The sequence below is a fragment of the Capra hircus genome, chromosome 27 (genome assembly GCF_001704415.2).
Source record: "Capra hircus breed San Clemente chromosome 27, ASM170441v1, whole genome shotgun sequence".
NCBI classification, from domain to species: domain Eukaryota; kingdom Metazoa; phylum Chordata; class Mammalia; order Artiodactyla; family Bovidae; genus Capra; species Capra hircus.
In genome coordinates this window covers 31436719-31449733 of record NC_030834.1, presented here as the reverse complement: position 1 = coordinate 31449733, position 13015 = coordinate 31436719, and the positions used below count along the sequence as shown (strand labels likewise).

The 13015-nt window shown below is 43.4% G+C and overlaps 1 protein-coding gene across 1 annotated transcript in view; it reads left to right on the top strand.

The window, feature by feature from the left end:
• The window catches only part of WWC2 (WW and C2 domain containing 2), a 148224-nt gene that overhangs the window by 83307 nt on the left and 51902 nt on the right, over positions 1 to 13015 (top strand). The window contains exons 3-4 of the mRNA XM_018041949.1: positions 547 to 750; positions 1456 to 1532. Of these exons, the coding sequence (XP_017897438.1) occupies positions 547 to 750; positions 1456 to 1532 (281 nt within the window). The remainder of the gene's footprint in view (positions 1 to 546; positions 751 to 1455; positions 1533 to 13015) is intronic.

The following is a 13015-nucleotide window of genomic DNA, read 5'->3' as shown; positions in this document are numbered from 1 at the left end:
GATGTAGATGTAAAGGGCAGCCTGGCAAGAGTCCTGTGTTAAGTGCACGGAAGCGTAGGGAGTATATTGGCTTCAGATTGCACAGGGCCACAAGTAGCGTGGCTTCTATTCTGAAGGTGTTGAGGAGCCAGAGGGTTCTGGGAAGGGCTGACCCAGTCATAACCATGTCGCTGTGCTTACTTTGACATTGTATATGATATATTTGCAGTGTGAATAAATTGATGACGAGGACAGAAAGAGGTCAGAGTGGCGATGGACTGGGTAAAATAAAGCAAAAACTCTGTCACGTTTCTGGAGACGTCACTTCATAATACTAACTACTTGAAGGAGATAAAAATTAAAGACGGCTACTCTTTTTTTTTTTTTTTGGCTGTGCCTCTCAGTTGCAGCATGTGGAGTCTATTTTCCTGACCAGGGACTGAAGCTAGGTCCTCTGTATTGAGCACGCAAAGTCTTAGCCACTACTTAGAGCACAGAGACCACCAGGGAAGTCCCAGCTACCTCTTTTTTAAATTCTGAAAAATAACCCACCTGATTTATTTCCAGAAACTACACAGATCGAAGATCCGCGGAAACAATGGCGGGGGGAGCAGGAGAAGATGCTCAAGGACTACCTGTCGGTGGCGCAGGACGCCCTGCGGACGCAGCGGGAGCTGTACCACGTGAAGGAGCAGAGGCTGGCCCTGGCCCTGGACGAATACGTCCGCTTGAATGATGCCTACAAGGAGAAGTCCAGCTCTCGCACCAGCTGTAAGTACAGCGTGGCTGTTCAAACCCGAGAAGTGGGCACCGACCTGCAGGTGACGGGAGGCCACTGGGTGTCTGTGGGACGGCGCTCTGGGTCCTGTCCCTTCTTGGGCAGGAGGAGCCCCTCAGCCCCGTTTCAGATAAAGGTCTCCTCGCTGAGGGATTGACGTTTACCTTTTCAGATCAGGGCAAATAATCTGGCCCTTGTGCTGCTCTTGTACGTTGGTTTTAGTGGGACTAAACTGAAACTGGAGCGGTTATTAGCACAGACGAAGTTTCTGTTGACCACCTGAGTTGACCGATCTCTCTCTCATCTCAGAGGCTGGGCTTTTTTAAAGCAAGCAGCCGTGATGGGCTCAGACGTCCCACTTAAGTGACAAGTTTCTGGGTAACACAAAGCGCAGTTAAGCTGTATCTGCAGTAAGCTCCTCTAAGATTTTATCCATAGATATAAAATCCACAGGAAACTGAGGCACTGGGGTCTTGATAAAGTTCCTTTTTATTGAAAAAAATGATGAAGGTTTGAAGATGACTTTTTATATCTAGGTGTCTGATGAATGACAATAAAGGAGTTGTAAAGTTAAGTAAGTATCCCAGAAGCATGTAAATCCTGTCGTTTTTAGCGTTTGTAATTTCTAAGTTGACAGCTAGTTACGCAACTTGTACAAGTTACTTTTTTTTTTTCCCCCTCTCTTCTCCCTTTGAAAGTATTCTCAGGCTCTTCATCCAGTACTAAATATGACCCTGATATCTTAAAAGCTGAGATCTCCACTACACGATTAAGGGTAAGATTTTTTTTTTTTTTTGGACTGTGGTTTTATTAATATGCTGAACATATGCAGAGAATCTGGAAGGGGCCTCTGTGGTCATCTGCCATCTCAATTCAGTGAAGGAACCGTTCCACTTATCCTCAATGGATGGTCTTTCTACTTTTGTTGAAACACGTTTGTGAGATTGTTCTCATTAATGTGACAGACTGTGTTCCATTTCTGGGCAGTTTTATTGTTTGCCGTTAGTATATAGAATCAAACTTTGAGTCTAAAAAACTTCAATTTTCCTTATTGTGCTGAAAGTACACGTCCAAAGTGGAGCTTAGTTGCTTTTTCATCAGACGGCCCAATCTATCAAGATGTTCACAGTTCACATTACCAAATCACTTCTTTTTCTAGGTCAGACTTTACTGGTGCCTCACACTTCCTTATGGGTTGTTTGCTGATCTTTACCCTAAATCTTTCTGACCACACGGCTGTTAAGGTCACAGCTTGTTTATCCTTGAGTTTTGGAGTCTTAAAGACTGCTCGCCAAGTAAATAAACTCGTGCAACCCTTGCATAGGTCATGAAAGAGATTATTGCCGTGACCCCAGAAGCCCCCATGGTATTCCCTTGTCGCCCTTGTCCTTCTCCCTAAAGGTAACACTAGTGACCTTTATTGACAATGCTGTAAATCAATTTCCTGCCTGCTTTGAACTTTGTGAAACTGAACTGCTACCACATGGATTACTGATGGCTTCTTTTGTTCAACATTTCTTCTGTATTTTTAAAAATTTATTATTATTATTTTAATTTATTTCGCCTGTGTTGGGTCTTAGCTGAACCACAGGGTCTCTTACTTGCCGAATGTGGAATCCAGTTCCCTGACCAGGGGTCGAACCCAGTGCTCCCTGCATTGGGAGCTTGGAGTCTCAACCACTAGACCCTTGTTCAACATTTTGAGATTCATCCACATACACTTTTATTGCGTGTAAACCATCCCACCTTTGTGTAGATACCATGAATCCTTCATTTCTTCTACTATTGATGTACATCAGAGTTTACACAAATTGCTAGTAATTAATAACTTGCATCTTACCGTGTGTGTCTGTTACACATGCCTTTGGGTTCACAGATGTACGCGTTTTTGTTGGTTATGCAACTAGGAGTGGAATTGCTGTGTTAAAATACACTCGAGCAGATACTCACACACAGTTTCGGGCCTTGTTAGTCAATCAGTGCAAAATATTTCCTGATTTCTTTATGATTTCTCATCAGAGTGTTCTGCTTAGTTTTTAAACAGTTTGGGATTTTCTTATCCTTTATTCAGCTTAATTCCACCACACGTTTTCAATTCTAAAATTTGTTTATTTTTTGTTTTTAGTTACTTGCTCAAATTCTGCACATCAATGTAATAATTTTTTGAACAAAATAATCACAGTTATTCTAAAATTCCATGTCTTGATTAGTATAATATCTAAAACTTCTTATGTGTTGAATTCTTCGGTCTGGTCTGGGTTTTTTTCTCTGGATTTTTGGTCAGTATTTGACCTCTCAACAGCTGCTTGCTTTTAATTAAGAGCCATATATTATGTATGAAAGAGAATAAAGATAATTTAAGGTTTGGGATGATCTTGTTATCCTTCAAAGAGGATTTACTTTTGCTTCTTAGAGGAAGTTAGTTCAGGGGCAGATAACTTCCATTCAGTCAGGGTTTGAGTTTTCTGAATTCTGGGCTTCATTCTTCTTCTTCTTTTAACTTTTTCACCACACCCATGGCATAAGGGGAATTTGTGACCCGACTGGGAATCGAACCCACAGGGAAGTCTTTGGGCTTCATTCATTTTCCTCAGAGTGGGTCTATTTCCCAAGCACCCTTTCTCTTAGGTCAAAGCTCTTCAGAATCCCAGGTGAATTCCTGGGCTGTTTCCTGAGGAAGCAGGCTGATTGAGGCTGGAGCCCTCGGCTCTGAGGAACAGCCAGTGCTTCTCTGCGTGTCAGGCTCCCGGTCACTGCATTTCCCAGCTTTTCACTTTCACGATCACGTACGCAGATGCCTCAGAAGGAAAACCGATGCCAAGTTTGTATCTTGCCTATGAGGCCTCTCTTATCATTTGGCTCTTTAACAGAAGTTCTTGCTCTCTTGGTAATTCTCCAGTGTGTGCACATAGATGTTTGTTTGTTTAACCTCACAACTTTTCTATTTGTTCTCAGAAAACGTATGAAGAAAGTCTGTCTATACTTTCTGGAAGCAAACCTCTTTGGTGTGGACTTTTGGGTGTAATTTATGAAATCACTGTTGGAAGTTTTCTTCTCTGCCACAAACAGCCCTTTGCCCTGTCCACCCGCCTTCATTTCTCTGTCTGTTCCTCGAGGAGCTCACGGGCGGTTTGTGGGACACCTCGTTGCTGCATCTCTGTGTCTCGTCTGTACATCTCTATAATCTCTCAGGCAGACATCTTATCTAAAAAAAGGCTGGGGTGGGACGACGGGTGAAGGTATGTTGTCAAAACTTACCCTTGCTAAACTTCAGTACTCCCTGGACCTGTGCCCATCTCTGACGTCACTACGTATTATTGCTTCCCCTTTAAAATGTTAGCCATTCTTCACAGTTCTTCTCTTTGAACATAAATGCAGTACCTCATATTGTATATGGAATACCTCAACAGGCTATGGTAGTCTGCCTCTTTAAATCCCATTTCAGAAAAGATGCAAACTAAGAGAGGGGTTTTTTAAAACAAAAGCAGGGCTTCCCTCGTGGCTCAGTGGTAGAGAGTCCATCGGCCAACGCACGACATGTGGGTTTGATCCCTGTTCCGGGAAGAGCCCATAATGCCTCGGGGCAGCAAGCCCCTGTGCTGCGGCTGTGGAGCCTGTAGCGCCCGAGAGCCGATAACTGCTGCGCGCACATGCCCTGGAGCCTGTCCCCCACAGCGAGAGAAGCCACTGCAAGGAGACGCCCTCACAACTAGAGAGTAGCCCCCGCTCGCCGCCACTAGAGAAAAGCCTGCACAGCAAAAGCCCAGCACAGCCGAAATAAATAAAATTATTCAAAACAGAATAAACGAGAGCATACAGGTTGCCTCACACCAACAGCCGCCGGAGGAAACGGAGCCCTGAGTAACTGGGAGAGATCCCAGTAGACCCCACGGAGTCACGTCCCCCAGACCCATCACCTGACGCCGCAGAACCCCTCTGATAAAGCTTATTTTGCGGCAGGTTTAATGCGCGCTTAGGAGCCTGTGTTCACCTGTGTGTCATCGCTGTGGGACGGCAGAGTGAGTCGGGGAGGAGTGCCCTTCTCCACAAGGCGCTCCCCTCAAGAAGGGGGAGGAAGAATTCACCAGTAACTGGAGTGAAAGATGAGAGCCTCTTTTCCATTAAGGAGGAGGTGCTTGTCCAACACTTCCTGTCAGTGAAAATGCCATTTAATAGGAGTGCTTCCACAGCACATGGGCCCTCAGGGTCCACATTCTCCTGTGATGCTTTTAGCCATATCATGGTTTGAACGTGGCAAGGCAGATGGTGCCCTCTCTCTGCCACGTGCGCATGTTCTGGCGAGGTAGCTCTTTGAGAATGCCCAAGAGGCAATGGCACCCCACTCCAGTACTCTTCCCTGGAAAATCCCATGGGCAGAGGAGCCTGGAAGGCTGCAGTCCATGGGGTCGCTGAGGGTCAGACACGACTGAGCGACTTCACTTTCACTTTTCGCTTTCATGCATTGGAGAAGGCAATGGCAACCCACTCCAGTGTTCTTGCCTGGAGAATCCCAGGGACGGCGGAGCCTGGTATGCTGCCGTCTGTGGGGTCACACAGAGTTGGACACGACTGAAGCGACTTAGCAGCAGTAGCAGCAGGTGTTCTGAAGTGCCTGGATAGCTTGAGCCGAGTTTCATGGATTTTGACAACCTAGCTTTTCTTGGCTCGCCTATCCCGGAGAAGTCCTTGCATGTACCCATCCCTTTCACAAAGTAATGCCGCAGAAATTGCTGTGCAGTAGCTCAGTCGTGTCTGACTCTTTGTGATGCCATGGACTGCAGCACACCAGGCTTCTCTGTCCTCCACTATCTCTTAGAGTTTGTTCAAACTCATGTTCATAGAGTCGGTGATGCCATCCAACCATCTCATCCTCTGTCTCATTCTCCTGCCTTCAATCTTTCCCAGCATCAGAGTCTTTTCCAATGAGTTGGCTCTTGGCTTCGGGTGGCCAAAGTATTGGAGCTTCAGCTTCAGCTTCCTGAATGTTTCAGCATTCAGGATTGATTTCTTTTAGGATTGATTGGTTTGATCTCTTTGCAGTTCAGGGGACTCACAAAAGTAATAACTCAAGAATTAGCTAGCTCCTCATTGCTTTGATGTCTTATAGGACCTGTCTCCGTTTTGGGTTCTAGTAACAGTTTTTCGTACAAAGCCTAGCACTGGTTTCATACCGCGTTGTTTTAATGTAACAATATTAACAGGTGTGCTTTATTTCTTTTTATTGAATTAGAGCAAGTGGGTCAAGTATTTGGGAACCAGGTACATAGGAGCCTCGGTCTAAAACATCTGCTTTATATTATGTTATGGTCGTAGGTGTTGGTAATTACCAGGCTTTAGTTTCCTCCTCAGGCTAATGGGATGACAGTCCTTCCTGGCGTCTAGTTGTTGAAAAGGTGAAATGAATAAATTGAGCTCTTTAATAATATACTCATTATTTTTAGAGGTTCAGTTCCGTTTAGTTCAGTCGCTCAGTTGTGTCCGACTCTTTGCGACCTCATGAATCGCAGCACGCCGCCTCCCTGTCTATCACCCGGAGTTCACTCAGACTCATGTCCATCGAGTCCGTGATGCCATCCAGCCATCTCATCCTCTGTTGTCCCCTTCTCCTCCTGCCCCCAATCCCTCCCAGCATCAGAGTCTTTTCCAGTGAGTCAACTCTTCGCATGAGGTGGCCAAAGTACTGGACTTTCAGCTTCAGCATCATTCCTTCCAAAGAAATCCCAGGGCTGATCTCCTTCAGAATGGACTGGTTGGATCTCCTTGCAGTCCAAGGGACTCTCAAGAGTCTTCTCCAACACCACAGTTCAAAAGCATCAATTCTTTGGCACTCAGCCTTCTTCACAGTCCAACTCTCACATCTATACTTGACCACAGGAAAAACCATAGCCTTGACTAGACAGACCTTAGTCGACAAAGTAATGTCTCTGCTTTTGAATTTGCTATCTAGGTTGACCATAACTTTTCTTCCAAGGAGCAAGTGTCTTTTAATTTCATGGCTGCAGTCACCATCTGCAGTGATTTTGGAGCTCCAAAAAATAAAGTCTGCCACTGTTTCCACTGTTTCCCCATCTATTTCCCATGAAGTGATGGGACCAGATGCCATGATCTTCGTTTTCTGAATGTTGAGCTTTAGGCCAACTTTTTCACTCTCCACTTTTACTTTCATCAAGAGGCTCTTTTAGTTCCTCTTCACTTTCTGCCATAAGGGTGGTGTCATCTGCATATCTGAGGTTTTTGATATTTCTCCCGGCAATCTTGATTCCAGCTTGTGTTTCTTCCAGTCCAGCGTTTCTCCTGATATACTCTGCATAAAAGTTAAATAAGCAGGGTGACAATATACAGCCTTGATATACTCCTTTTCCTGTTTGGAACCAGTCTGTTGTTCCATGTCCAGTTCTAACTGTTGCTTCCTGACCTGCATACAGATTTCTCAAAAGGCAGGTCAGGTGGTCTGGTATTCCCATCTCTTTAAGAATTTTCCAGAGTTTATTGTGATCCACACAGTCAAAGGCTTTGGCATAGTCAATAAAGCAGAAATACATGTTTTTCTGGAACTCTCTTGCTTTTTCCATGATCCAGCGGATGTTGGCAATTTGATCTCTGGTTCCTCTGCCTTTTCTAAAACCAACTTGGACATCAGGAAGTTCACAGTTCACGTATTGCTGAAGCCTGGCTTGGAGAATTTTGAGCAATACTTTACTAGCATGTGAGATGAGTACAATTGTGCGGTAATTTGAGCATTCTTTGGCATTGCCTTTCTTTGGAATTGGAATGAAAACTGACCTTTTCCAGTCCTGTGGCCACTGCTGAGTTTTCCAAATTTGCTGGCATATTGAGTGCAGCACTTCCACAGCATCATCTTTCAGGATTTGAAAGAGCTCAACTGGAATTCCATCACCTCCACTAGCTTTGTTCATAGTGATGCTTTCCAAGGCCCACTTGACTTGTTCAATTTTTTGAAAAAAAAAAATCTTTTTTTTAAGATGAGGAATGTGAAAAACTTATACCAAAGTTTATTATTTCATTTGTTTATTATAGATACTTACAAAGCCAAAATTCATCATTTCATTTGTTCATTATGGATACTTATGATAGAGAGGAGAATATCTTACATAAACTAAACCTTCAACTAAACTGATATTTTAAAAAGTTCATAGCAAAAATTATAAATAAGTGGGATTTGGTAAAAACTTGATGCAGGAAAATTTTGGTGAATTTTGACTGCTTTTACTGATTGTTTATCAAACTGAAATACAATGTTGGAAGTGTAAAAGTGTAAATTTCTTTAGAAATACAGATGCAGTTGAGAAATTTTTTTATTAACTTAGTTAATGTTTTAGATTATTTTTAGTCTTTATTGAATTTGGTACAGTATTGTTTCTGCTTTATGTTTTGGTGGGAGGCATCTCAGGTCCTCACCCAGCGATCTAACCTGCACCCCCTGCATTGGAAGGCAGAGTCTTAACCGCTGGACCACCAGGGAAGTCTCACATTCGAGACTTCTAGCATGTCACTACAGCATGTGCTCTATGAACCAACTTCTAGTTGTGTCAAAAAGGAAGCAAATGCTCCTTTGGTTAAATTATTTGCTTTCCATGCAAAATACATAGCTGGTTCCTGGGCACTGCTATTGATAACACTGTGCTCTCTTTTGTTCTTAAATATATTTACTCACACATTGTTAATATTAATTCACTTTGAATTATTTTTAGCAATGGTGATGGACTCAGAAGAGCAAGCCACAATCTCACCTATTTGTAGTTGTGTGTGTAGAATCCATAGATTCTAAAAGAATAGTGGTTCACCGTAAGGGTTAGTTTGTAACTGTGAACAGTTAGCTCATGTGCTTGTCAAACAATGGCACTGTAACCAACGCTGTAACTAACCTACAAAAACCATAACTGTGTGCTTCAAATAGGAAGAAATATGCCTTCTGAGAATGTAAACTGCTACCAATAGGGATTGTCTCTTGACTAGACATGAGTGACGTCTTTATGCTTAGCTTATTTGTTAGGTTTTTATGTGGGCCATTTTGCTACAGGTCTAGTTTGTCTTTGCCGACAGAGGTCCATATAGTCAAAGCTATGGTTTTTCCCATAGTCATGTACGGATGTGAGAGTTGGACCACAAAGAAGGCTGAGAGCTGAAGAACTGATGCTTTTGAATTATGGTGCTGGAGAAGACTCTTGAGAATCCCTTGGACAGTGAAGAGATCAAACCAGTCATTCCTAAAGGAAATCAGTCCTGAATATTCACTGGAAGAACTGACGCTGAAGCTCCAATACTTTGGCCACCTGATGCAAAGAGCAGACTCATTGGAAAAGACCCTGATACTGGGAAAGATTGAGGGCAGGACGGAAAGGGGGCAACAGAGGATGAGATGGTTGGATGGCATCATTGAATCAATGGACATGAGTTTGAGCAAACTCCAGGATATAATGAAGGACAGGGGAGACTGGCGTGCTGCAGTCCCATGGGGTGTCAAAGAGTCGTACACGACTTACTGACTGAGCAACAAAGATTGTCTTTGATCTTACATATATTATCATACCACTGATAACTAAAACCTTTATAATTATAGTTTTCAAAAATTCTCCAGGGTTCTAGACCACTCTCTGTTGCTTAGTAGCAGAGTAACTTCAGTGGATTACTTATTCGCTTTAGTACTGAGATCCCTTACTTGTGAAATAAGCATTAAAACTGTATCTGTCTAATAGAGTAGTTGTGAGGATTGAGAGGACAGTGCCTGGAACACGTGAAGTGCCTAGAATGTTACCTCTCATCTTTGCCTCCAAGTAGAGTCCATGTTTTTTTTAGAGAGTCCACATTATTTTCATCCATAATTTTTTAGTCCACATTTTTAGAAAAGGCAGAGGAACCAAAATCAAATTGCCAACATCCATTGGATCATGGAAAAAGCAAGAGAGTTCCAGAAAAACATCTATTTCTGCTTTATTGACTATGCCAAATCCTTTGACTGTGTGGATCACAATAAACTCTGGAAAATTCTTAAAGAGATGGGAATACCAGATCACCTGACCTGCCTTTTGAGAAATCTGTATGCAGGTCAGGAAGCAACAGTTAGAACTGGACATGGAACAACAGACTGGTTCCAAATAGGGAAAGGAGTACGTCAAGGCTGTATATTGTCACCCTGCTAGTTTAACTTATATGCAGAGTACATCATGAGAAACGCTGGGCTTGATGAAGCACAAGCTGGAATCAGGAATGCCAGGAGAAACATCAATCACCTCAGATATGCAGATGACACCACCCTTATGGCAGAAAGTGAAGAGGAACTAAAGAGCCTCTTGATGAAAGTGAAAGAGGAGAGTGAAAAATTTGGCTTAAAACTCAACATTCAGAAAATGAAGATCATGACATCTGGTCCCATCCCTTCATGGCAAATAGATGGGGAAACAGTGGAAACAGTGACAGACTTTATTTTGGGGGGGTCCAAAATCACTGCAGATGGTGACTGCAGCCATGAAATTAAAAGACACTTGCTCCTTGGAAGAAAAGTTATGACCAACCTAGGTAGCATATTAAAAAGCAGAGACATTACTTGCCAAAAAAGGTTTGTCTAGTCAAGGTTATGGTTTTTCCTGTGGTCATGTATGGATGTGAGAGTTGGACTATAAAGAGGGCTGAGTGCCAGAGAATTGATGCTTCTGAACTGTGGTGTTGGAGAAGACTCTTGAGAGTCCCCTGGACTGCAAGGAGATCCGGCCAGTCAATCCTAAAGGAAATCAGTCCTGAATATTCACTGGAAGGACTGACGCTGAGGCTGAAACTCCAATCCTTTGGCCACCTGATGCAAAGAGCTGACTCATTAGAAAAGACCCTCATGCTGGGAAAGATTTAAGGCGGTGGGAGAAGGGGACGACAGAGGTTGAGATGGTTGGATGACATTGCTGACTGAATGGACATGAGTTTGAGTAAACTCTGCGAGTTGGTGATGGACAGGGACGCCTGGCGTGCTGCAGTCCATGGGGTCGCAAAGAGTCAGACACGACTGAGCGACTGAACTGAACTGAACTGAGAGTCCTCATTGTGCTAAACGTGCCAGTCAGCACTAGCGTAACCCTTTGCTGTGACCTGAAGGTATTTGTTTTTATGTTCTGTGTCCTGCATTGAAACTGGGTTGGAGAATGAGAGTAGAAAACAGTGATAGCTAAAGACATCAAATGGCTCTCTGAGAAGAAAAGGTATTGGACATTTAACAATCTAACTCTCCTTTTTAAAAAATACAATTGTATTCTAACAGAGTTCCATTTGCAACTTTGACCTATATAAGAAATAGAAATGGATTCTATTTTATTTTTCTTATTTATTTTTAAATCTTTCTGTTATTTATTTATTTGGCTGCACCAGGTCTTAGCTGCAGCATGCGGGAGTTTTTTCAGTTTCAGCATGTAGGATCTTTATTTGGCTGCATGTGGGATCTAGTTTCCTGACCAGGGATTGAACCCGCAACCCCTGCGTTGGGAGAAGGAGTCTTAGCCCCTGGGCCACCTGGGAAGTCTCAAGACCAAACTCTTGAAAACCAGAAACAATCCCAAATAACATTGAGTTGGAAATAATACCTGTTTTCACTTACCATTATAATAGAATCAAATGTTTTCATCCTTAACATTATAAAATGCACCTTGGTGTTAGGCAGCTGAGAATCACTCATGTAATCCATTCAGAAGCCTCCCCAGGATAAAAGCAGTAGCTTCCAGCCAAGTGTAGGTAAAGTAAAGAATGGAGGAGAAAGGAAAGCACAGGTGTGTCAGTCTCCTCCATCATTGTCACCCAGCACACAACACAGCCTCACGTCACTTAAGCAGAGCAGAGTCTGAGTTGTCAGAAATTTATTTAAATTTTAAATGATCATTAAAAAAAATTTTTTTTTGGACTGCTCAGAACCTTTGTTGCTGTGCATGGGCTTTCTTTAGTTGCAGTGAGCAGGGGCAACTCTTCTTGGCAGTGCCTCTCTTGTTGCAGAGCACAGACTCTAGGCACACAGGGTTCAATAGTTGCAGCACGCAGGCTGGGTAGCTGTGGTGCCCACTCCTAGTCGCTCCGGGACACGTGGGATCTTCTCGGACCAGGGGTGGAACGCATGTCTCCTGCATTGACTGGCAGATTCCCATCCACTGGAGCACCAGGGAAGTCCTTAAATGATAATTTTTGAAAGAAATTAGATGGGTGTGTCATCGAAGTCCAAATGATTTTCAAGTTTTATGTCTGTGAGAGACACTGTTAATTTGGTTGTTCCAAGAGGGCTCAATAGATAGATACCATCATGCTTCTATCAACTGTTTCCAAAGGTGGACACAAGTTTCAGCCCAGCTAGTTGAGTTACTATTGATCTTTTGGATTTCTGTTGCTGCTACTATTGTTCTTTTTAAGTGAAAATGCTGGTCTTTTTTGGTAGAAAACTGTTTGAGAGTGCTGTCAGAAGTAGAATCGCACGTGGACTGAACTGAGATTGTTGATGGCTCCTGATGTGGTCACAGTCAGATGCTAAAACTGCAGTGTCTTCACTGGACAGTGTGTGTGAGCTTGTTGCTCTGTGTGAATGTTAAAGCACCTTCAAGATCCTCCTCTCCCAGGCCAGCCCTCCTCCCCTGGCCAGGGAAATCCTCTCCTCCTTGGGGTCCAGGAGCATCATTTGTACCTCTCTGTGTAGTTAGGAATTGGGCCCTGCAACACAATTGTTTTAGTTTACTGTTATTGAAGTATAGTTGATTTGCAATGTTGTTCATCCCTCTTATACAGCAAAGTGATTCGGTTACACACACACAGACATATATGTTCTTCTAACACAATTATTTCTGTTTCCTTTTCCCTAATAAAATAGAAGTGCATTAGGGCCCAAACTGTTAAGCCTTCTGGTAAACCCAGCAGGTAAACTATGCAGCATCTACTGTATCCAAAATATTGGGCCTCACAGTCTAGAATCGTGAGTGTCATACCGCCCTCGTCCTCGTCGTCTGAGTCCTCAGAGTGGCTCTTCTCCCTCTTGACATTTTTCCCTTCTGGTCCGCAGTGCTTTCTGTTTCCCTGGCTTCTCTTGCCTCTGCCTCACCATGTCCTGTATCTCCTCCACTCTTGGACCGCTGAGCGCTGCAGACACCCGAGTTCTGTTTTTGAACTTTCGTCCCTTCTGTGCACACACTCTCTCTAGATGATCTCACTTATGCGCATGCATGTAAAAACCACATCCTTATGTCAGTGACCCTCCCTTCTATATCTCTAGTCTGGACAGTT